This window comes from Centropristis striata, chromosome 4 (genome assembly GCF_030273125.1).
Source record: "Centropristis striata isolate RG_2023a ecotype Rhode Island chromosome 4, C.striata_1.0, whole genome shotgun sequence".
Lineage (NCBI taxonomy): Eukaryota > Metazoa > Chordata > Actinopteri > Perciformes > Serranidae > Centropristis > Centropristis striata.
This window is the reverse complement of record NC_081520.1, coordinates 34,151,459-34,173,691: the sequence shown is the minus strand read 5'-3', so window position 1 is coordinate 34,173,691 and position 22,233 is coordinate 34,151,459. Positions and strand designations below refer to the sequence as shown.

The 22,233-nt window shown below is 39.1% G+C and overlaps 1 protein-coding gene across 2 annotated transcripts in view; it reads right to left on the bottom strand.

Annotated features, from left to right (window-relative positions):
• Positions 1–5,111: 5,111 nt before the first annotated feature.
• Positions 5,112–22,233, bottom strand: part of si (sucrase-isomaltase) — a 97,925-nt gene continuing 80,803 nt past the window's right edge. For both annotated transcript variants that reach the window (XM_059331914.1, XM_059331913.1), the window contains exons 41-48: positions 19,968–20,116; positions 19,084–19,168; positions 18,809–18,865; positions 17,832–17,956; positions 17,440–17,528; positions 14,739–14,788; positions 11,019–11,186; positions 5,112–5,854 (exon numbers count right to left, since the gene is read on the bottom strand). In XM_059331914.1, coding sequence (XP_059187897.1) covers positions 5,777–5,854; positions 11,019–11,186; positions 14,739–14,788; positions 17,440–17,528; positions 17,832–17,956; positions 18,809–18,865; positions 19,084–19,168; positions 19,968–20,116 — 801 coding nt within the window. In that variant the 3' untranslated portion in view covers positions 5,112–5,776. The remainder of the gene's footprint in view (positions 5,855–11,018; positions 11,187–14,738; positions 14,789–17,439; positions 17,529–17,831; positions 17,957–18,808; positions 18,866–19,083; positions 19,169–19,967; positions 20,117–22,233) is intronic.

The following is a 22,233-nucleotide window of genomic DNA, read 5'->3' as shown; positions in this document are numbered from 1 at the left end:
TTTTTAACCTAAGTGCTCATCAAAAAAATTTCAAATTTATTCAGCTTTTTTTTGTTTGCTTGTTTCTTGTGAGGGAACTGATGTTAATGGTCTTGACTGAGACTCTTTAAGAGTGATGACAGTGATGATCATGATGATGATGGTGATTGTCACGATTATGATTGCCATGCCACCTGAAGGGGTAGCGCAGCTCGACAGATGTGTTTTAATGGCATTTATTAATTATAGTCATTCACTCTAAAATAAAATGGCTGTCGAGTGCTCTCTGCAGATTTATGTTTCTTTTTTTTGCCTTTTGATGCTGATCTGAATAAAAGCCATTAGTCATCTGTATCACTGTCACACCTTTATGTCTGCCTTTGGTATGAAAAGTTTCCCTTAGATGGTTCACTGTCATGTTTTTAATTAACTATGTCTGATGCACAATTTTTTCTGCTTTGTTGCTCTCGGTTTACACAGTCAATCATATTATCGGTGTTGTGTTGAGTTGTTAATGTCAATAATTTATGTATTATATCATCAAAACCTGCTAGCAGCCTGCCCATGTGAAATATCATTAATCTCAATGTGCTCTAACTAGCCTCAAATCAAGCAGTGGACCGGAAAGAGTGCAAAGAAACTGATGCAGGTGTTTTAATTATGTCAATAGCAAAACATGTCTGTACAAGATCGTCATCTGCAGCCTAGAATTTTATTTAACAAAGGAGAAAAGTGGCATTTGAGCAAGATATGTGGAGGAGGTGGAGGCATAACAAAACAGAAAAAAACATCCTGTTTACTTCAAGGACATGCTGACAAATAAGGATGAAATGAAAGAAAGGGATGACAATGCCAAGAAATGGCAGACATAAATCAGCCAAGAGGTGCAAAGTACAAAATAAGTTAAACATTTTAAAAAAGATTTCTTTGAGAAGATTTTGTTTCTTTTCGCCTATGGCTCCTTTTGCACCCCCAGCTGTCGGAGGAGGGAGAATTTCTCTTTGAATTGCCTCCCCTGAGGTTCCCTGTTTTTTTTTTTTATCATCTAAGGATTTTGGGATTCATTTTGTTCGTGATCTGGGTCAGGAACCACCTTTAATGCAGTGTAGAAACACTAATTAACATAGTAGGCTCCCATTGGGCAGCATGTATGTGCATGACTGCCTTAGATGAGCAGCACATTAGTGAAGGTGAAAGGGAAATGGCAAAGTTGAAGCATGGTGTCAACACACGTGAAATGGCTCATGACTAACAGGTGAGATTTTCATACTGTGTGTCTGTGACCATGTGGGTGTGTGTCAAATGGTGAAAATGGCTGTGAGGATCTGGTCAGGTAGGGTGCTACTGGGCTGTCGGCATAGTTACTGTGCTCAGAAAAATGAGATGATGACAGTGTGTGTGTGTGTGTGTGTGTCTTTATACTTACCAACCTATCCAACAGGGGACTTGGCGTCGTTACACATTCACAACAGTGGACCTCATTGCCAACAAGCGCCATTTTGATTATTATGCTTTAAATCATGCTACAAATGCTACAATCCTCTGTGTGTGTGTGTGTGTGTGTGTGTGTGTGAGTGTGTGTGTGTGTGTGTGTGTGTGTGTGTGTGTGTGTGTATGTGTGTGAAGGAGTAGGCAGGAGCACATACAAAGAAATGGGGAAAAGTGGGACTATATATATATATATATATATATATATATATATATATTCCATTATTATTATTATTTCATTATTACATGATTGCTTCCTTACCTGTATATGTGATAGGAAGTGCTGTTAGGAGTTTTTTTCCTTCTATGCCAGTGGCAGCATACGCACATAGCTGTTTATTTAACAACTATACACACAGATGCACAGAACCAACGGTCCTTTTTAAAGTCCACTTTTAGCTATTGTGAACAATACAAGTTTTGAACGTGTGTTTGCAAAATGTTATTTTGTGGGTTCAGATGCTCTATGTGGACAAAGTCCTGGAACCCTATGAGGATCAGAATAAATTACATTTTTCAGAGAGTAAACCTGTAAATGGGTCATATTCAATCACAACAGGAGAGTTAAAGGTGACTTTAATTTTGCAAGGCTCCGCTGATTTTGTATTTGCAAGAACCACTTGATTCACAAGTGGGAGCGAGTCTAATCCTGCTTCTGCATGGTGCATGTGCATTTGTGAATAAGAGCAAGGGTATCTTCCAAGAGTCAAGCCCCCTGTGCCAAGAAATGAGTCGTTCATGAGCACACAACCCCGAGCCGTATGAGTCCTTCATGTGCACACACACCCCTGAGCCGGGTGAGATCCACTGCTCACTGACAGAAACTTGTTCAGCAAACCAACCCAGTAGCACAGAGCAAACCCACTGAGCCCATATGAGTCCAACATGAGTCCAAACCCACAATGAGCCTTAAAGATGCTCAATCTAAGACATGATGTGCGAAACTTCTGCATCATGTTTTCGGCTATTTTGCCTCTGTTAATATGATTGTGGCATGTAACGGAGTTGTTAATTAATTTGATTAGGCGGCCTAAGTGAGCTTGTGGAACATGGCCGACTCACAACCTAGAGCTGGAGCTGCCGGGGAGGGGGTTTGTAGTTGGTCCAAAAAGTCAGTTTGCTAGTGCCGCCACAGATCCAGTAACCTAAAGGAACCGGTCTTCTCATAACCAGTTCTTAATAAGGACACATGCACAGAAACTCATACACACTAACATGCACAAGCATACAAAAGTACATCAACACATGTTCACACGCGCACACACACACACACATAACCGTCACATCTGACAGTCTTTGAAGTTGTCAAAGTGTTTTCCCTCTTTCTCTCATGTTGTTTTATCTTTTTGTTTCCCCCTTCATCTGTGACACACTTGTATCTGTCAGTCACCCCAGTAACAAAGACACATTGTTACTGCAGCTCATTTAAAAGCATGTCGTCTGGTAAGATGGGTTCTCTTTCAGAAAATCAGAGAAAAACACATTGATCTATGGACAATAAGATATAAATGAGAATTTCTGAGAAAAATGTTGGGCCACACATTCCATTGTGTGGAAAGAAGGGAACATTTTTTAATGCATTACTAAGAAGAATTCTAAAGAGGATCTTGCTTTAGATCTAGCTTTAATCTCATCCATATGCTTACTGTCCTTAAATTGCTTGATATTTAAACACAGCATATGCAGCATAGGTACATGTATACTTATACTATGTATACTTATACTTATACAGCAACTTTCCCTTCAACTTATTTTTGTTGTTGTCTACTAACTTTCTACACACACACACACACACACACACACACACACACACACACACAGCACTCATATATTTAGACAGTAATTCATGCATAAAGAATACATTTCTTCTTCAAAACACAGGAGCCAAAACACATCCAAGCACAAATAAATGTGCAATCCTCTTTATGTAGAAGAAAGCTGGATTGAACTGCCGTGGTGTAGGCTGTCAATGTAGTTCATACAAGTTTTTGACAGAAAAAAAAAAGAACAAATTCTGATCATAATAATGTCAGGGGGCATTCATGATTAACTTTCTTTCTTCAGCAAGATTACAGACGTAATATTGTTTTTGTGTTGTTGTTTTTTATAACAATTGATAAAACCAGAAACCACTCGTGTAGGAATGTAGAAGAACAGATAAAACAGTTGTTTCAGAGTTTTCTCTTCTCTTCGATTTCTTCCACCGGCAGCGTTATGACTTTGGTATAAATCCAGGAAAAATGCCTAGACAGATCACCTGCTCAATTAGTCCTGCTGGCACTCGTGGGTGGCTGGCTTTGTTTTCGAAAGTCAAAACAGAAAACTTTTCTCTTCAAAATCACATATTACCTGAAGACAGGGGCTGGAGTGACTCATCGCAAATCTAAACTTTTTGGACAACAATCACAGACACACACAGAGGCACACACCCACATCCAGCATTCAGCAGTAAACCCCCTGTACATTTTTACCCATGCAGTGGCGATTAGAGTGGAAATCAATTTGAGGTGCCCATGGCTAAATTGATATCATTACGTTTACTGCATGCTGAATAATGGATGACTGTATCATTATATGGGGATGTAATGGGACGAGACAAAGCGCAGGTAGACAGCTCGCCGCAGGTGTGAGCTATAATTAGTCTAGTTCCTGGCACACACATGCATGTGCAGATGCATGCATATGTGCAACAGTGGGACCATGCAGGTACCCATGCTGAAACATGGCGATGGCATTGAATGTGTTTAAAAATTGACTCTGCACATAATAATACCACTTTAGTTGTTGTTACTGTTGGTCACCGGTGTGCTGCAGGGAATCAATGACAGCATCATCCGTCTCTTGAATTAAACCACTTCCAATTATCAAACGCAGTCTTCTTGAGATGTCACATGTGTTGCCTTCCACTGGTCATTAGCTCTGGCTGTCTGTCATTTTATTATAAACACCTGTTCACTCATTTTGCACAGCAGTCGGCTGCCTGTTGATGTTTCTGTGTGGTGAAATAAGAGCCAAAACAATTTCATAAAATGACTCACTCTGCAGGTAATGTGTTTTGGACACAAATCCGGTTAACAAGTCTTACATGACGAGTAAATGAATAATGTGACAATAACTGAAATTGGATAATATTTGCCCCTGTCCATTATTTAAAACAAAACAAAAACAAAGCTCCAGTATGTGTTCAAATGTATTAAGTTAAATTAAGTCAGATATAATAAACATGGAAATAATAAAGGGCAACATGCAGGTTTAGTTTCTCAATGATTCAAACATTTTGGTTTGAGAGAAAAAAAACATATATCATCAACCCGTTCAGATTCCCAAATAGTCAAATAGTAATGCTTGGTCAGTGCCCCCCTGCCTCAGATATAGAATACAAGGCAACATTTGAGTCTGTAGATGTAGAGGGCAACTATAAAGAGTGCAAAAGTCCATTTAGGGGCAGAGGTGGTGGATTGGTTAAAAAGACCCCATGTGTGTCCTGTGTAAAACCAAAAGTCAACTTTGTTATTTTGAGTTAACCTGTAAATTAACTGCTCTATGTAGATACATCATGTTCAACGTCACAAAGGCCCTTAAGAGAACTTGATAATTTGTAAATCTGTGTCGAAGTGACTAAAATCATGACACAGTTACCATTTAAAGAGATTTATTGTTAAAAACACATCATGTTTGGCATTATTTATGCCTGAACTCACTTTCATGTTTATGATATTAAGATTTAATTGTAGAGCAATTTAAAAATGGCTCATCAATAGCTACATTTCCATAAAAGGCATATAATATTTTGAAACAAATCTTTGAAATGTTGCATTAAAGAAAAATGTGAATTAGAGACGTTTCCATCAACTGGTTTATATCAAATACACAAAGCTGCACACCTTTTCTTTCATCAGAAGATGGCAGTGTAATGTGTTGCTATAGGCTAAACCATCAGTAAACAGTAGAAGACAAAGAGATTGAGCAAGAGAGAAAAAATGATATGTTGCTTATTTGCAAACTTATTAGCAAAAAATGTTTCCATCTCCCGTTTATCGCATTAACTACTTTTCAAATAATACAAAAAAACACCTCAAGCGAGTCTAAAAACGTTTACCATCAACATTTTCTTATGTGAATCTTCAAAATGCGCATCGAAACTTGTTGATGGAAATGCAGCTAATAATGGTAGGTGTACATTAAGTTATCTAAAAATTAAGTTACAAAAAAACATTGTATTGATTTTACATCATAATTTATGACACTGGATCATTATATACATGAATCATTCAGTGAAGCATTTAGTGAAGCACAGTTGCACTGTTGATTAGACGCCGGTGCTCCATTTGATGGTAAAAGACTCATTCATAGGAACTTCCTTTTCAGTAGCATCTAGAATCAGCTCCTACAAACACAAGAACAAAGATATATTTAGTTTTTTAAGTATGCATGGTGAAACGGCCAGCATCTCCCTAAATATCATATTTTTGGTTACTCAGGTTACCTGCACAATGTGATATCTGATTCAAGCCACCGACTCCACTGCTATGTGGAGAGCTAATGTTTTACATTTCATGTATAACAACTTTGATAAATATTTTCCCTTTTATTTATATGAGTAATGCCAGCTGATTGGTTGCATGAAATTTTGTTCACTTTGTATGTCTCAAATCCTTAATCCACTTTGTAGATGGCTGGGCGGAGGATTGGATGAATGGATGTTTTATATATTAGTTCATATGCTTCTTGACCGCCCCTGTCACATCTTATTTGCTTTGATAACCTGATTTTATGCTGTTGTAAAGGCTATGTATAAGTAAAGTATGTAAAAAATGTATGTAAAAGAGAGATAAACTTACGACCTGGAGTGAATTCAGTTATGGTTTGATGTCTGTACTGGCCTCAACTCCCAAGGCGTGCTCGGAGTGAATGTGAGTGTGAATAATTGCCTGTCTATGCACTTTACATGTCTGTGATAGATTTGTGGCTTTTCCAGGTTGTACTCTACCTCTTGCACCAATGCATTCTACATAAGCTGAGCTCCCTGCAACCCTGTGCAGTATAACTGAGTATAGATAGATGGATAGATAGATAGATAGATGGATAGATAGATAGATAGATAGATATACAGTAACAGATATACAGTAACTTTCTCCTTCTTTTGTTCCTTCCTTTAGACATAAAGTCGGAAAATATACAGTAGGAATGTCCTGTTCTTTTATATACTTTGTATCCGTATTAAGGGAAAAAATCCTTTTATTTGTGCATATAAACACCATAGGTTCCCAGCTAAATCTGGGCTTTTACATATGATGACATAATAAAAACAGCATGGATAGGCCTATAAGGATTCAGAATAAAATGGTCTGTACTCAACAGAAATATCTTACCCACCTCACTGTATTTAAATGACACAGTGCCAGCTGCTTACTGCTTCTTTCAAGTTGTTACCCTATCAGACAATACTTAAGGAGATGAATGGATTGTCTCGCGCTGAAAAACCACTTATTACCATACTGTGTCATCCTCATTCCCTCTCTCTCCTTCCTCTCTGCCCTTCCTCCTTCACTCCACCCATCTTTCATTATTCCTGTTTCTTTCACTCTCTCTTTCACCTCTCTGTTCCTTTCTGCATCTGTTTTCTCTGATGCATTCTCTCTCTCTTTCTCTCTCTCTCTCTCTCTCTCTGCCTCTCTCTGTCCTTCCTTCCCTCCTTTGCAAAGACAGACTGTCTTTCTGTCTTTTCATTATTCTCTGCCCATCCTTGCATCCCCAACACACACACACACACACACACACACTCTCCCAAAATCCCTCTGTCATTCTGACTTTCTTCATCTGCAATTCTTGCCGTCTCTTCTTGCTTCTCCCTGTCCGTCTTCTCAGAGTACAGTATAAATCAAAGGCTTCCGGGCTTTTTTCACCTACGATTATTTATGGAGCTGCTGTAGCTATCATTTTCATGCTCCCGATAAGTGCACTGAGTACAGTACACAACCTCGACAGGAATATTTTATCACAGGCTAAATGAGGAGAAGGAACACATGCTATCTTAAACTTGGCCTTGTCTTTTCTTTTTGTGCTGTTTCATACTCAAACTCAAAGGCCGCGTTCAGACTGCCAGCCAAAATCTGATTTTTAGCCCATCCAGATTGGAACTGGATGGCTCTTTTGAAGTCTGAACAGTCACAAATCACATGAAAACCGATTTTTGCGAACCGGATCGAAGCCACCTTCGGGAGGTAGTTTCAGATCGCATTTGGAAAGATGCGTCTCAGTCTGAACCGCTCCAAACACTCCGTGACGTCACTCTACGCGGCACGCGTAGCACCAGCAGCCCGGAGATGAGGTCCACCAGTAGCCGCGCCCGACTCATGCGGGCCTGACGGGGGCGTCCATCTGCCCGGTTTCTCCCCTGGTGCGTCTGAGATGTTCTGCACCTCTACTGAACAGTGGTAAGGCCAATATACTGAGGTGACCTGCCTCCATCATGTTTGTTGTTGTTGTTCTTGTCGCCGTCGCAATTATATGACATCTGACGCCGTGACGACGTCAGACGCTCTGAGGCCGTTACTATGGCAACCTGTCAGATCAGTCAATAATGTGGCCCAGACTGAACAGAGCCATATCCGATTTGGACACTTGCTAAAAACAGTGTGGACAGTCAGCCCTAAAAATCTGATTTGAGTAGGAATCTGATTTGAATCAGATTCGCCTGCAGTCTGAACGCAGCCTAACCCTAACCTGTCACCCATTCTACCAACCTAAACACATTTAACTTTCAAGAACGATTGCCCTTTACATGGGCGGATTATAGGGCAATGGGCCCCTGGACACAGACAAACTTTAGTTGTTAAGCCCCTCTTGCTGTTTATTTATATTGACTTTAAATACTTATTTTTCTCTGTGGTTTTGCCCATTTTATAGTCATTTTGAGCCTCATTGTAGTCACTTTGTAGTTCCTTTAAGTCACTTTGTACATCCTCTCTTTGTAGTTGCATTGCGCCTCTTTGTAGTCTTTTTGAGTCTCTTTGTAATCCTTTGAGTGACTTTCTAGTTTGTCGCCTTGTTGTCCGTTGAGTCACTTTGTAGTTGCTATGTATCCTTTGTAGCCATTTTGGGACTCTTAAATTTTGTGTCTCTTTGTCATCATTTTGAGTCTCTTTGTAGTCCTTTGAGTGACTTTCTAGCTAGTTTTGTGTCTTTTGTAGTTGTCTTGTGTCACTTTGTACAGCCTTTGCTTCCCATTTTAGTTGTTTTGTGTCTCTCTGTAGTCATTTTGAGTCTGTTTCTAGTCCTTTGATTGACTTTTTAGTTTGTTTGTGTCTTTTGTAGTTTTGTTGTGTTGCTTTGTAGTCCTTTAAGTCACTTTGTACATCCTTTGTTTCACATTTTAGTTGCATTGTGCCTCTTTGTAGTCTTTTTGAGTCTCTTTGTAATCCTTTGAGTGACTTTTTTAATTTGGTTTTGTCTTTTGTAGTTGTGTGTCGCTTTGTAGTCCTTTGAGTCACTTTGTAGTTGCTATGTGTCTTTTTGTTGTCATTTTGAGTCTCTTTGTTGTTGCCTTCCCCTTTTCATAGTCATTTTGGTTGGTCTGTGTCTCTTTGAGTGAGATTTTTTGTAGGTGAGCGTTAGGGATGTGCCTGACACTGTGGGCCCGGCGCCTGTGCCCGGTCGGCCTGTTCAGTAATCCATCCATGCCTATCCATCCTTTCCCTCCTTTTCTACATGATCCTTCTCATTTGCATTATCTTCTTTATGATATAAACTCTCCTTCCTTATTTGTTTATGTTAATTTATTTTGAACAGTTAGAATTACATAAAATGACAAAGATAACAAATAACGTAAGGTGCAGAGAAAGGCAGAATTCCCAGATGGGCGTATTTAAAGCATCCACCTAAAATTTCATAGTTATAAGAAAGTAACAACAAAATTATAATAGGAACAACATATGTGTAACATCAACGACTTATAATGAAAATAACAAAAATAACAATATGAAAGCAAAAATATGTGTGTGAATTAGAATTTTAAAACAGCAGTTACATGGGCGTTTAGACATCTTTTGAAACATTTTATAAAAAGAGTTCTTTGCCAGATGGGAAAAGGTATTCCATAATTTGGCGCCTCTAAATTTAACAATAAATTCACCTCTGCATGTAAGAAATCATTCCATTTCATTTGATATATTTCTGGATTCTTGTACCTGCTTTTTCTGTGACCTTACCTACTGATTGAATGAGCTGTTTTTCAGCTGAATGACCTCAGTGCAAACCCTGTTTTGGTAGATATCCATACAACTGAAACATCCTTTGGTAAAACACTGAATCCCCTCGAGCTCCTGCTGAATGTTGTAGTTGACCTTGACCCCCTGATCTCTCTATTGAGGACCAGAGGGGATTCACGCACAAACACTTTTTGTGTTTTTCTTTGATGTAGAGAATAGACAATGTGCCAGCTTACTATTCTTCACAGAAAGTGGACAAATGAATCACAACATAGTGAGCACTGTAACAGACCATTTGACTTGTCCGTGTGTACATAGTTCCTTGTGATTCTCTATCCCATTTCTTTCCGCTGAACCATTGGAGCAGATGATGGAGTGAGCCAGAGGAAATGACAATCATTTTACATGAGCAGCTTTAAAATGGCTGTCCTGAGTCAAGTCTTCAGCTCTGTGTTCATTTACAAAACAACAGTGTCAGGGGGAATGCAGAGTTGATTACAGCTATTAGATGACAAAGTGTGGGACAGCAGGGGTTGGGTTGTGAACCTGAGGTTTTTTTATTGTAGTGACAGTTTTTGACTGGCAGGGAAATGCTCAATCAACTTGAAGGGAGGGGTGTGTTTCTGAATTGTAAGCATGTTATGATGAAAGAGACTCACTGAGCTACTGTATTAACGTGCAAAGTGAACTATTAAATGCAATGACACTGGTTGTATGCATGTTAGACAGTGATTAGTTGTTTATTTTGTGGTTATTAGAGCAGAATTGTATCTGATTGATTTTGTGGGTTGCAACCAAATATGTGTGCATGTGTAGACATTGGTTAATATTGTATACAACGCCATTGTATTGCCTCAGTGTAGTATTTATGTTGTTAATGATCAGGGAATAGGACTTTGCAAAATAAAAGAAGTTATTGAAAAACAATGTTGACAGCTGATTTTCCACAAATGCTGTGAGGCAATTCATTGTGAATTGGAAAACGGAAACATTTTTCTTGAAATTATTATTTTTTTAGCTTTGAAGCTGCAGTATGGTGTGGTTCATTTAATTTAGCATTAAATATAAAATACTAGAAATAATAAGAATACCACACATTATCAGTCAGTTTCTGTCTGCAACTATGTGCACAAAAAAATTTACCTTCATTTGACCATTTCCTGTTTGATGACATTTAGCAGCAGTCTGTTGAATTGTGTTTATCATGATGAAGCTAGTGCATTGGGAACACATCATTCTAATCATATTTAAAAGCTGTTATAATACATATGCACTTGCACTATGCTAACTTCTAATTTAACACACATATTTAGATAACTGTATTAATAGTAATTTACTGACCTGAGACACATCGTTATACTGTGGGGTCAATCGATGAGTCGTTCCAGCGATTGTTATGTCCGCATGTTTGATAATATCAGGACCGGCGCCCCAAACCTTCACCACACCCAGGATCAAGAGGTCATTGGGGTGCAGGCCATCGAAGATGACTTCACTGGTCAAAGTGTTCTGTAAGTGGAAGCGTTTGAGACAGAAAGATCAAACAATAAGACAGGGTTATTAGAAAGAGAGACCAAAAAGTCATGTAGCTGATTTATATTAAGTAATATCTATTCTACGGTATGCCTCATTTCTTTACTGAGTGAGATTTAACATTAGAGTATCCTTCTCTGTATCACTGGTTTTATATCCATCGTCTTGTCACTTTTACTCGATGATTTGCTTTTAGTAGATAATCTTGTGCAAGGAGAGTTTGATTGTCTGAATAGTTTTACATATATGCCTTTATTATGCTCACACAAATGTTTAAGTCCCCTGATTATCAATCAATCAAAGTACTGACAGCCCCTTAAAATCTGACTAAAATGTAATCACACTGAAAAAGAAAATGGCCTTGTACTGACAGTCCAGAGCTTATATAGAGCTACAGAAAACAACACACACACACACACACATCTACATTCAGATAGCCATCCAAAATGGCATACGATCTGCTAATCTGCCAGGCAGCACTGGCCTCATTGCCCAACTTATCCTCATCTTCTCACATCTGCCTGTTCACACATACAGCCCCCCCCCCTCCACACACGCACAGAGCCACATTCAAACACAACAACACACTCTCTCTCTCTCTCTCTCTCTCTCTCTCTCTCTCTCTCTCTCTCTCTCTCTCTCTCTCTCTCTCTCTCTCTCTCTCTCTCTCCTCTCTCTCTCTCTCTCTCTCTCTCTCTCTCTCTCTCTCTCCCCCTTTGGCTGTCAGACAGTGTGCCTGTTTTATAGCTGTGTGAAATTGCTTTGGAATGAGCCTGATGGTAGGCAGAGGACAGCCACAGATGTTTGGCCATGGTAGCTGTATGTTGGGTATGTGTATACTGTGGATGTGTGCATTTATGAGTGCATGTGTGTTTGTGCTTAAGCGAGTGTGCCGTTTAATGTGTGTCTCTGTGTGATTGTGTGCCTTTGCCTGGCGAAGAAGCAAATAGGGCTGGGTTAGTCCCATTAGTCCCAGTGATTAGGGCTTTCTGTCATGTCTGACAGAAAAATGTGATCAAACTGTGGGCCTGGTAAACGCTCTCTTCTCACTGAAATTAGCCATAAGACTAAACAACACAAACTATTTGGTTTCGGTTTGTGCAGCGGAGGTGCAAACACAGGCACAATTTCATGTTTGTTGTCCATCTTTATATATCTGATTGGTAATGTCATGGCTCCACAGTAAAAGTGAAAGTGCCAAGGCCGGGTGAGTGACGCAGCTGAGGTTATATTGATTGGGTTGCACAATGTAATTTTAGTACCCATTTTGGCAACAAATTGAACCCTAATTTTCTGCTGCTCAGACCTCTTTGTACAAATGCAAGCACAAAGAAGAATGCTGGTTGCTTTATCTGGCTGACATTTTTTGCACTTTAGAGCTTTTTTTGTTGAACCCTGTCCTAACATTTAAGTAATTAAATGGCATTTAATGAATGTAAAGGGTCTGACCTATTAAACACAGAGAAGTCATCAAATTACAGGATGCAGATTAATCGTGATAACAGCATATCACTGTTAATGCTGGATGATGGCTCAAAGGTGTCTGCTGTAATCACAGAGTTGTACTTTGATACAACTTTAAAAATATATTAGGTAAAAAAGGCAAGTGCAACATACAACAAAGTTTTTTTTTGGAATCAGTGTTTGTGTTTTTTGCCAACTAAAGCCACAAAATTAGTCTTTGTGCTTGTGTTTGTGATAAGAGGTTTTCTGTGCAGGCAGAAATATAAGTGCAATTCCGTGCCAAAACAAGTACCAGAATGGCACTGTGATCTGCATAAACACAACCACAGCTGCCCCACTCCAACCACCTCTGCGTGAGCGTGTTTGTTTTGGGCCACAGAAAAACACAGGTGTGTGCACAACAAAAGCCTTGCACATGATGAGTATGACATTGTGACTTCGTCAGAGCTTTTGGCCCATTGAGTTTATAGAATATTATCCAACAGCTATTTTAGGTCAAACAGCTGCCTCAGCACAACACACAGCACCATAGATTTAAGCTACTGATATTTTAGACCCATAGTCCAGACTGGTCTCCCTTCAAAATCAACCCTGCAACCATGGTTGTTTGTACAGGCAGCACAATACAACCCATAGTGGCTGTAATAATAATGAATGAAAATGATGCAGAGTTTAAATGGCGGAATTTGCCAGCCCTAACTCTGGCCCTAAGGGCTGGAGGGGAGGTGGATGGGTTGATGGAACGGCGGGCTTTCACCCAGGAGTAGGGTTGCCAACCGTCCCTTGAAAAACGGAATCGTATTGAGGTGAAAAGGGACGCACTTTGTCCCGTATTATTGTGACAGTCAAAAAATAGTCAGTAAATGCCGATGAAAAATTAATAAAAAGGTGCTTTATATGTAAACTTACGGTAAACTTGTTCCCAGGCCCCATCCTGCTCTGTGACCACTGAGCTGACAGCATATTCACACATGAGTATGACGATACAGAATATGCTTCTTCTCGAGGAGAAGATAGCAGAAGACAACAAAGCAGCATGCGTAGGTTACAACTGACACAGACGCAGACACTGCTTTACGGGGCGTTACACATAGGAGCAACAATGCCACATACTCTTCCAAGAAAAAAACAGAAAATGATGCAAAAATATTGAGGACTGGGAAAAAGGAAAAACCTGGGTGGGAAAAAGTGAGTGATAACGCTATAAAGCGCACTGCATGGTGTGCCGGCGCTCTTTTTCCGTCGCCCATGGTGTACTGACTGATCTGAAACAACATGCTTCCAGTACTGTGGTCACGCCATCTGCACTTTAAATCTTAGTGCGCAATTATATAGAAGATAGAAGAAGATAGATAGAATAGAAGGTTAAGGGGGCAATGCACAAGGGAGACAGCATCCCCCTCACCCCTCTCAAATCACCAATTGGTAATGGTATAAAACTAATGGCTTTAGACTCTTAGTATTACATTCAGAACATCTCATATCAGTATAAAATTCTACAAATTGACTCTGTAACATCAATCCTAAAGTGCCTTATGTTCTTATTCCACCTTCCTAAATGTGTTAAAGTTGTAAAATGATTGTAATATCACTGTGACATGACAGAGGCTGGCAAATTGTACATCAAAAGCAATAACAAAAAAGACAATAAAATCGCAGTAATCCTCACGGTTTCAGTTGCAATAAAGACTGAAACATCTTCTTTGGTCAAGTTTTTGTATATTACGATTAAAGTCTAATGAAAATGTATCTACTTTAACATGATTATAATACTGCTCTTATTAAGTGATTGATTCATCAACTAAAACTTTTGCATGTCATTACTTTAATACAGGTGTCAAAATAAGAGTTTTGTCTCCGCCAAAAGGGGGGTAAGCTGAATTCAAACACCACCTTAGAGTTAGACATAAATTCTGTGCTAATGATTTCCAACAGTTAACCTTTGACATCTGCCTTCCACAGCCCCTGTTGCATGTTAAAGCACAGGCTCATTCTCCAGTCTCGCTGCAATAATGGCGATAAAGAAAAAAAGACACGTGACATGTGGTTGGCCCTTGAACTTACCTCTTCGGCTTTGAAGAAGTTCCGCTGGTATAGTCCTTTTTCGACTGTGTCTGAGGAGAGAAAATAAGAATTATATACAGGGTGAGAAATGAAGACAATGGAGGGACAGATCAAATACTACCTGAATAAATGACATGAAAGACTGTATGGATAAGTGAATGAGGACTGAGTTTTTATTCATCTGACTGACTGGATGGATGAATAAATAATAGCATGATGAGGTGCATGAATGAGTGAGTTACATTAATAACTGAATGAACCACTGAGAAGCTGCATGATTAAATAAAAAAAAAACACTGACTGGCCGACTGACTGGAAGGATGAGTTAATACCATACAGTACTGAGTCATTTATAGACTCATCCACGCATTGACTCATCAGACATCATCACTTATTACTGGTTGAATAAATTAGCAAATAATAGAATTAGGGTAGTAAAATAAATGATTGAGAGAGGCTGAATTATTACTTTGCTGCATGAATGAGTGAAGTTAGGATTGGTTGCATAAAACTGCTCAGATGAGTCAGTCTGACTGACAGCAGAGTGAATAGCTCACCATCACAAGCGAACTCAAACATGCAGAGCTCAGGAAGAGCAGATAATACAGGTAAGCAGGTGCTATAGCGAGAGGCAGAGCAAACAAGAAAGACAGAGGGAGGCTACACTGCAGACAGACAGGAAGACGCAGAAGAGAGGAGCGAGGGAGCAGATAAAAGAGGAGTGATGGAGAGCATATCTCCAGGCAGCGACACGGGGAATTACTGTAATAGTTTCTGTCACTCCCCTTCTCTGTCATCCCTCGTTCTCTCTCTATCTCTCGCTCTCTTCTTTGTCCCAACACAAACATGCCTTTCACAGAGGAGTGCATCTTCTCACAGAGGCACTTCAGATGCTTTGTGTATAATATCTGTGTGTGTGTGTGTGTGTGTGTGTGTGTGTGTGTGTGTGTGTGTGTGTGTGTGTGTGTGTGTGTGTGTGTGTGTGTGTGTGTGTGTATGGAGTACACTGTAGTTGTCGAGGAGGTGTATCTGATGAAATCAATGAAAAGATACATATCCACTCCATGTGCTTTCTCATACTGTATATGAGTTTAAGACATACAACTTTTTCATGAAATTGTAAACATATTCCATATATAAATTAATGCAAATTCTAGCTGATCACCAAGTCTGGTGTAGTCTGGTGATCTGTAAATCACACAAAAAAAAAAAGTTTATGTTTGATCCTTTTTATCTGCAAAGTCAAATCAGTAACTGTCATCCAACAAAGTTTGTCTTCTTAAGTAAAGACTCAAAAAGAGTTGAAGATATTTGTGAATGAACATCACTGCAGTGTGTGTATTTTAAATATTGCCAGCTGTTGTTCAGGGTCAACTAGATCAAGGTAATTTTTTCTCACTTGAGCTTCCAGCATTTTCAGTATGACAATGGGCTGTTGACAACATCATGTAAACCTTGATCAGATTAAATGTGCCGATCATTTATTTTCTCAGCAGACATGTTTGGGAGCAACATTTAGTTTGGCAAGTCATGTTTCTATTTGCCCGTCAAGAAAAGTTGAAGTAATTGCAGATTTTATATTATCAACATCAACATTGGAAACAGCGAATCAAAATGTTAAATGTTAAATGTTCCCTTCATCAGAATTAACTCTGCAAAGGTGTTTCCATACATCATTTTGCACATCAACTCTTTTCCAGGCAAAAAACACCTTGCACTAGATCAGGATTGTTAAACTGATCCATGAAAAGGGCCGGAGTGGCTGCAGGTTTTTGTGGTCTTTCTTGGTAGGAATGAAAACCTGCAGCCACTCCGGCCCTTTTCATGGATCAGTTTGACATCCTTCGCTAGTTTGAAAAAAGTTAAGGGTTTTATTACACCCCAAAATAATTTCAGTTGTACAGGAACATGAAGGGGTGTACTTAATTTTGTGCCAAGTGGTGGACCACCAGACCAAGACAGACCGATATTGCCATCCACAGAACCATGCTAGCTTAACAAAAATTCATTGAGGTCATTGCACAAGGTGTTTGAACATGACTAGCCAGTTTCCATTAAAGTCAAAATGAATTTTGAAGCGAAATTTTGAAATGTCGCATTAAAGAAAATGTGAATTAACTGGCTTAGATCAAACAAACAAAGCTGCATGAATGTACTTTCGTCAGAAGAGGGCAGTGTAATGTATTGCTGAAGGCTAATCTGTCATTAAACATAGGAGAAGAGATTATGCAGGAAAGAAAACAGTAGAAGAAGAGATTGAGCAAGAGAGAAAAATAATTTAAGAAAAGGGTTGTTAATAAGACAGCTTTGGCAATTTATGAGAGAAAATAGAAGTCTTCAGGAATTAGATTAAATTTGGCAACTTATGATCAGTCATGGGTTAAATGTTCACTACGTCAGAACCACCTCAAGCGAGCGTTAAAACTTCCATCAGGCTTTTCTCACGCAAATCTTTAAAATGTGCATACATTTTTTTGGATGAAAACACAGATATAGTCCACCTACTATCTATGAATTGTACCCATACATCCTGCCTGATAATTTATGTTCTTATAAGCAAGTTCTCTTAAAAAGCATAGAGACTTTCTTGAATAATTAGACCATAAATATAATGTAGAAACATGAAATGACATGCTATTCTCTCTTTCTGTGTGTGTGTGTGTGTGTGTGTGTGTGTGTTCAAGGGTGACCTTTCACTTACCTATTCCTTCTCCGTCGTCCCAGAAGAACGATCCTTGAGCAGTCCCGTTGTCGCTCAGGGCAACGATCAGTCCTAACGGATTCATCCGACTGACACAAAATGAGTCGACAGGGTTATAGCAGATTGCTAAAGGACAACATCTATTTATACCTGCTGCTGAGGACAAATACATTAACATTCCTGCTGGGGGGATCCACCTGATCTCACCTCTGCCGGAGCATTCGTCACCCTCAAACTGTCTCTCTCTCTCTAATTCTCACATCTGTCTTTAACACACTCTTATGATCACAGATGGCATTCGTTTTTATACACACAAACGCACACACACACACACACACACACACACACACACACACACACACAGGAAAGAGTCATGGTTTGTGTGAACATACCTGTAATATGTAGTGTTCTCTGGTTTCTGCCAGGGTATGATATATCCCCCCCTGATATGAAGGTTAATTGTTTCCATGGGTGCGTCCATGACAACCATTGTGCCACGTTTTCCAACGTCTTTGGCCTAATGAAAGCAGCAATAAATATCCTATTAAAACACTACAAATTCTAGGAGTTATTTAACATTCCTTAATTTTATTAATTTTTGGGTAATTGGCATTTGTACTAGTAAATCAAAAGTGAACAGTCAAATGTGTGACATCTATAAAGGCTACATCCTAACCATCTTAGTAATTTATCGCACACCAAAAAAATTATTTGCAAACTTGTTCCAGTATTTTCCACTCTGTCCTTGGTCCTTTCTCTAACAGCTTGCCCCTCTTTGTATGCTGAAAAAGTTTAATGGAGGCAACCACTTCTCTGCACCATCCCATTCCACCTACTTAAATTGTTTCTTGAATTTCGCTTTATGATGCTGTCTAACAGATGGGGACTCCCCTAGCAAGAAAGAGACAGAGCGATTGGATGTTTGTTTTTGTCATCAAGGCGCCTTCTGCCATTGTTGAGCTGCAAGTCTGTAATGATGTTGTCAAAGATGTCTCTTGTTAATATTGTCATTTTTCGTTTTTGTTTTTTTTGTAGTTATGCTCTTTCTTTTCTCCTGGTCTGCCTACTTATTTGTGTTTATATAAATCATTTTCAGCCATAAAGCTTCTCATAGATGCAGTACTTTGCATCTTCAGGCTAGGATATGATGCACAGGTGTACTTTCATATACTTTGTATTATTATGCATACAATAATCCGCCGGTCTATGTGTTATGTTTTGCAATCATATACACTGAGATTATTATTTATTGTTATGAACTATTCAGTAAATAAAACTTAACAATAATTCCAGTGTCTATGCAAAACTTGAAAACTTGAATGTTTCCTCTTCAGTATGGCTGCAACACATTAGAGAAGACAGGACTTACCGTGTGGTAGTTGTACCAGCGTGCGTCAGGAAGATAACCATTCACAGTCCTGGCTCCCTGTCAATCACAAACTTAGTAAATAAAAAGAATGTGTCCAACCACAGTGAAGAGAAACATAGGCAGGGGAGATAGACTGTCTAATACCCCACCTAAAAAGTAGCAACTGTGATATTGTTATAAATGCAATATATGTTAAAAAAAAACATTAAAAAAAAAATATGATGCATGTCTTTGTGTGTGTGTGTGTGTGTGTGTGTGTGTGTGTGTGTGTATACCTCTTCGAGGACAGGGGTGATAAGTAGAGCAGGTCCCCAGAGGAACTGTCTGTCAATGGTCCATGTGGCTTTATCATCAACAAACCTGTGACACACCAGCACAGATGGCATTAAGCCTGACTGAAAAAAAAATGTTACTAACGCTCTCTCCTGTGCCATCAGCCCAGACGACTGTTCAAGTACTCATTCAGAATTCAATGGTTTGAAGATGCAAGCCAAATACCCCTGCCAGACTCACCCTGCCAGCTCCTTAAATACCATCTGTGACTTTATAAGAGACTCTTAAAATGAATAAATATGTTTTTTTTTCTTCCATACAGTTCCACACGTTCACATCTGGGAGCTGCAGAATATAGCAACAGTCATCTACAGTTAGCCTCTAAACGGTCTCACTGGGCTTGAAACAGAAAGTGCCTTGCTTAAGGGCTTCTTGATGGCAGGAAAGACAATTCTTATATATCTTTTTTTTTACCATGCCATTTTATTAAAATTAGCAAAATGCACAAACCGGCGTGTATGGACAAGTAAATAAAGGTTTTTTTGTTTTTAAATCTCTCATTAAACTTAACATCTGTTGCTAATAAGGGAGGCTTTGTTTCAATAACTAGTTGAAAATAAGCATTAAAACTGTGGTGGTGAAAACGTGGTGGAGCACTTAAATGAAAGCTCTACTTAAATTGGTTTTTAGTCCAGCAGCCATCACATATGATATTCTGCATACTAATGAGGAGCAATGAAGTATAAAATCTGGTTATCTTGCCAGCAAATCAGGGGAAAAACTATCCTGGTAATAACTAAATGATTTGATTGAGTGATTACATGTAATGCTTTAGCCATGATGTAAGAAAAGATAAGACCTGCGTGTGTTATGAGCCCATGCTTACTCGTGCAAGAGTGGTCTGATGACTGTGCTTCCTCTGACGTGAGCATCAAACATCAGTGTGTACATGTAGGGCAGCAGGGTGTAACGGATGTTCAGGACGTCCCGGGATATCTGGGCAAATTCAGCATCCCAAGCAACAGGATCTTGTCTCTAAGAAAAAAAGAAAAGAGTTTCAAGTGGTGATTATGAATAGCTGAGCCTAAATAAATAGTCATAAGAAAACTGTGGTGATTTTTTTTTTGTGACTAACTAAGAGAATCTCAGCTTTTTGGCCTTGTGAACTTTTTGTATTGCTCACAATCGACAGTTCGCTGAGCTCCGCCTCTTAGTTACTGTTGCTAAGCTTTCTGCACAGCATATCCACAGTTTACATTAATATCAACCTCTAGGTATCATGCCGTAATGATAAACTGTTACAGACAGATTTGATCAGCTTCACTTAGCTACTTAAGTGTATAATGATAGGGAATAGCTGAAAATGCTGTCTCCTGTATTAGCTTTGGAAAGACATAAAAAAAAGGTAAGGTGTTATAAAAGACAGTTTAAACAGTAAATAAATATATGTAATTGCCGGGAGTAAAGTAGGTATGAGGGGGATGTGAGCCACAGAAGTTCCGTAAAAATTTGGTTCACAAATTGTGAGTCACGGAGGTTACGGAAACAACAGAAGTTCTGTAAAAGAAAACGTAATTCACAAACCGTGTGCCATGGTAGTTACGTAAAAAGAAATTTACTTTTGTTTTCACACGGGATGCAAACCCCGTTCTCCTCGTTTGTTTGACCCGTCCACCTTCCCTCCCTCCCTCCCGACACGAATATGACATCAGCCATTTAAACTCTGTATTGCCGTCATTGACAGTTTTAACAGTAAATAAATATACATAAAAGCCGGTAGTGAGGTAGTAACAAGGGTGATGTGAGCAACAGAAGTTACGTAAAAAACGTAAGTTACGTAAAAAAAAACGTGATTCACAAACCATTAACCATGGAGGTTACATAACAAAACAAAAGTTGCGTAAAAAGTTATTTACTTTTGTTTTAACATTGGACATCAACCCCGTTCTCCTTCGTTAGACCCTCCCACTCTGAGTGTGACAGCCGCCATTTAAGCTCTGAATCGCAGCCAATCTCAACTACGTCAGCAATATGTTGGTGGGTGACAGTCTAAAACATGAATGTGAATAGTATTTTACTGCCTGTACAAATGTTATATGTTGTCGAGGGGAGACCTGTCTGATTCCTGACCAAGCGTCTGCATGTGTGAGTAAATATTTCCCTAGCTGACATACAGCTCAACAACCTGTTTTAGGGAATCTAAAATGCAAATAGTCAGAATACATGTACATTCACTGACTGAGATCGTTTACTTGTAGCTAGAGACAAGTGCCCCGTTTGAGTACACAGATTCACTGTTTCAATAAATGTACATTTCAAAAAGCCCCATCTATGGTTCATTTCTCTCAGTTACAAGCAAAGATACACACAGACATGCAGGACTCTGCAGGAAAAAGCCAGCAGAGTATGAATGAATTACTTTTACATTTGTCCGTGGAATAAATGTACATTTACACACAGCTGCGTTTTTCTTATCTTGTCACTGTGTTTCAGGCTCTTTCCTATTCGGAGTTCACAACATGCTGAAAATGAATAACTTTAAAATGTTACCAGGCATGAAGGGACACTGACAGGAACACTAGCTGGTTTGTAGAAATGCCAGAAATACTTGAATGCCCTGTGTGCATTTATACTGATAAATGATGCCCACAATGTACTGACATTTACCTCGTTTTTAATTGGCAACACGTGTAACGTCCCCTTAAGAGACAAGGACGGAAAAAGAGGACACAGTGTACTGTCATTTTGTAGATATGGGCCAATCTGAGAGTATTTTCTCATTTTCTGGAGCTGTTGTAAGGACAATCATCAGTCTGGTCAAGTACACACACTCACACGAACACACACACACTGAGGATCACAAAGTTTTTCATCTGAAGCATGTCATCACCATATGTTCCTCCCTATGATACCGTGTGTGTATTGTGTCATGCATTTGCATCTGACTGTGTGTTTATGCATGTGTTTGCAGGGCTTTTCCCAGTGTGTGCAGTTAAGTGTGAATCTATGTGTATGTGTCCTGTCTTTCAATTAAAGAAAAAAATCTGAAGATATTATCATAGAAATCATCAGAGAGAACAATATAAATGACAGACATTTTCTCCCAGCTGCAATTTAGCTAGGTCACATTTGATAATAGTTATTAACTGTAG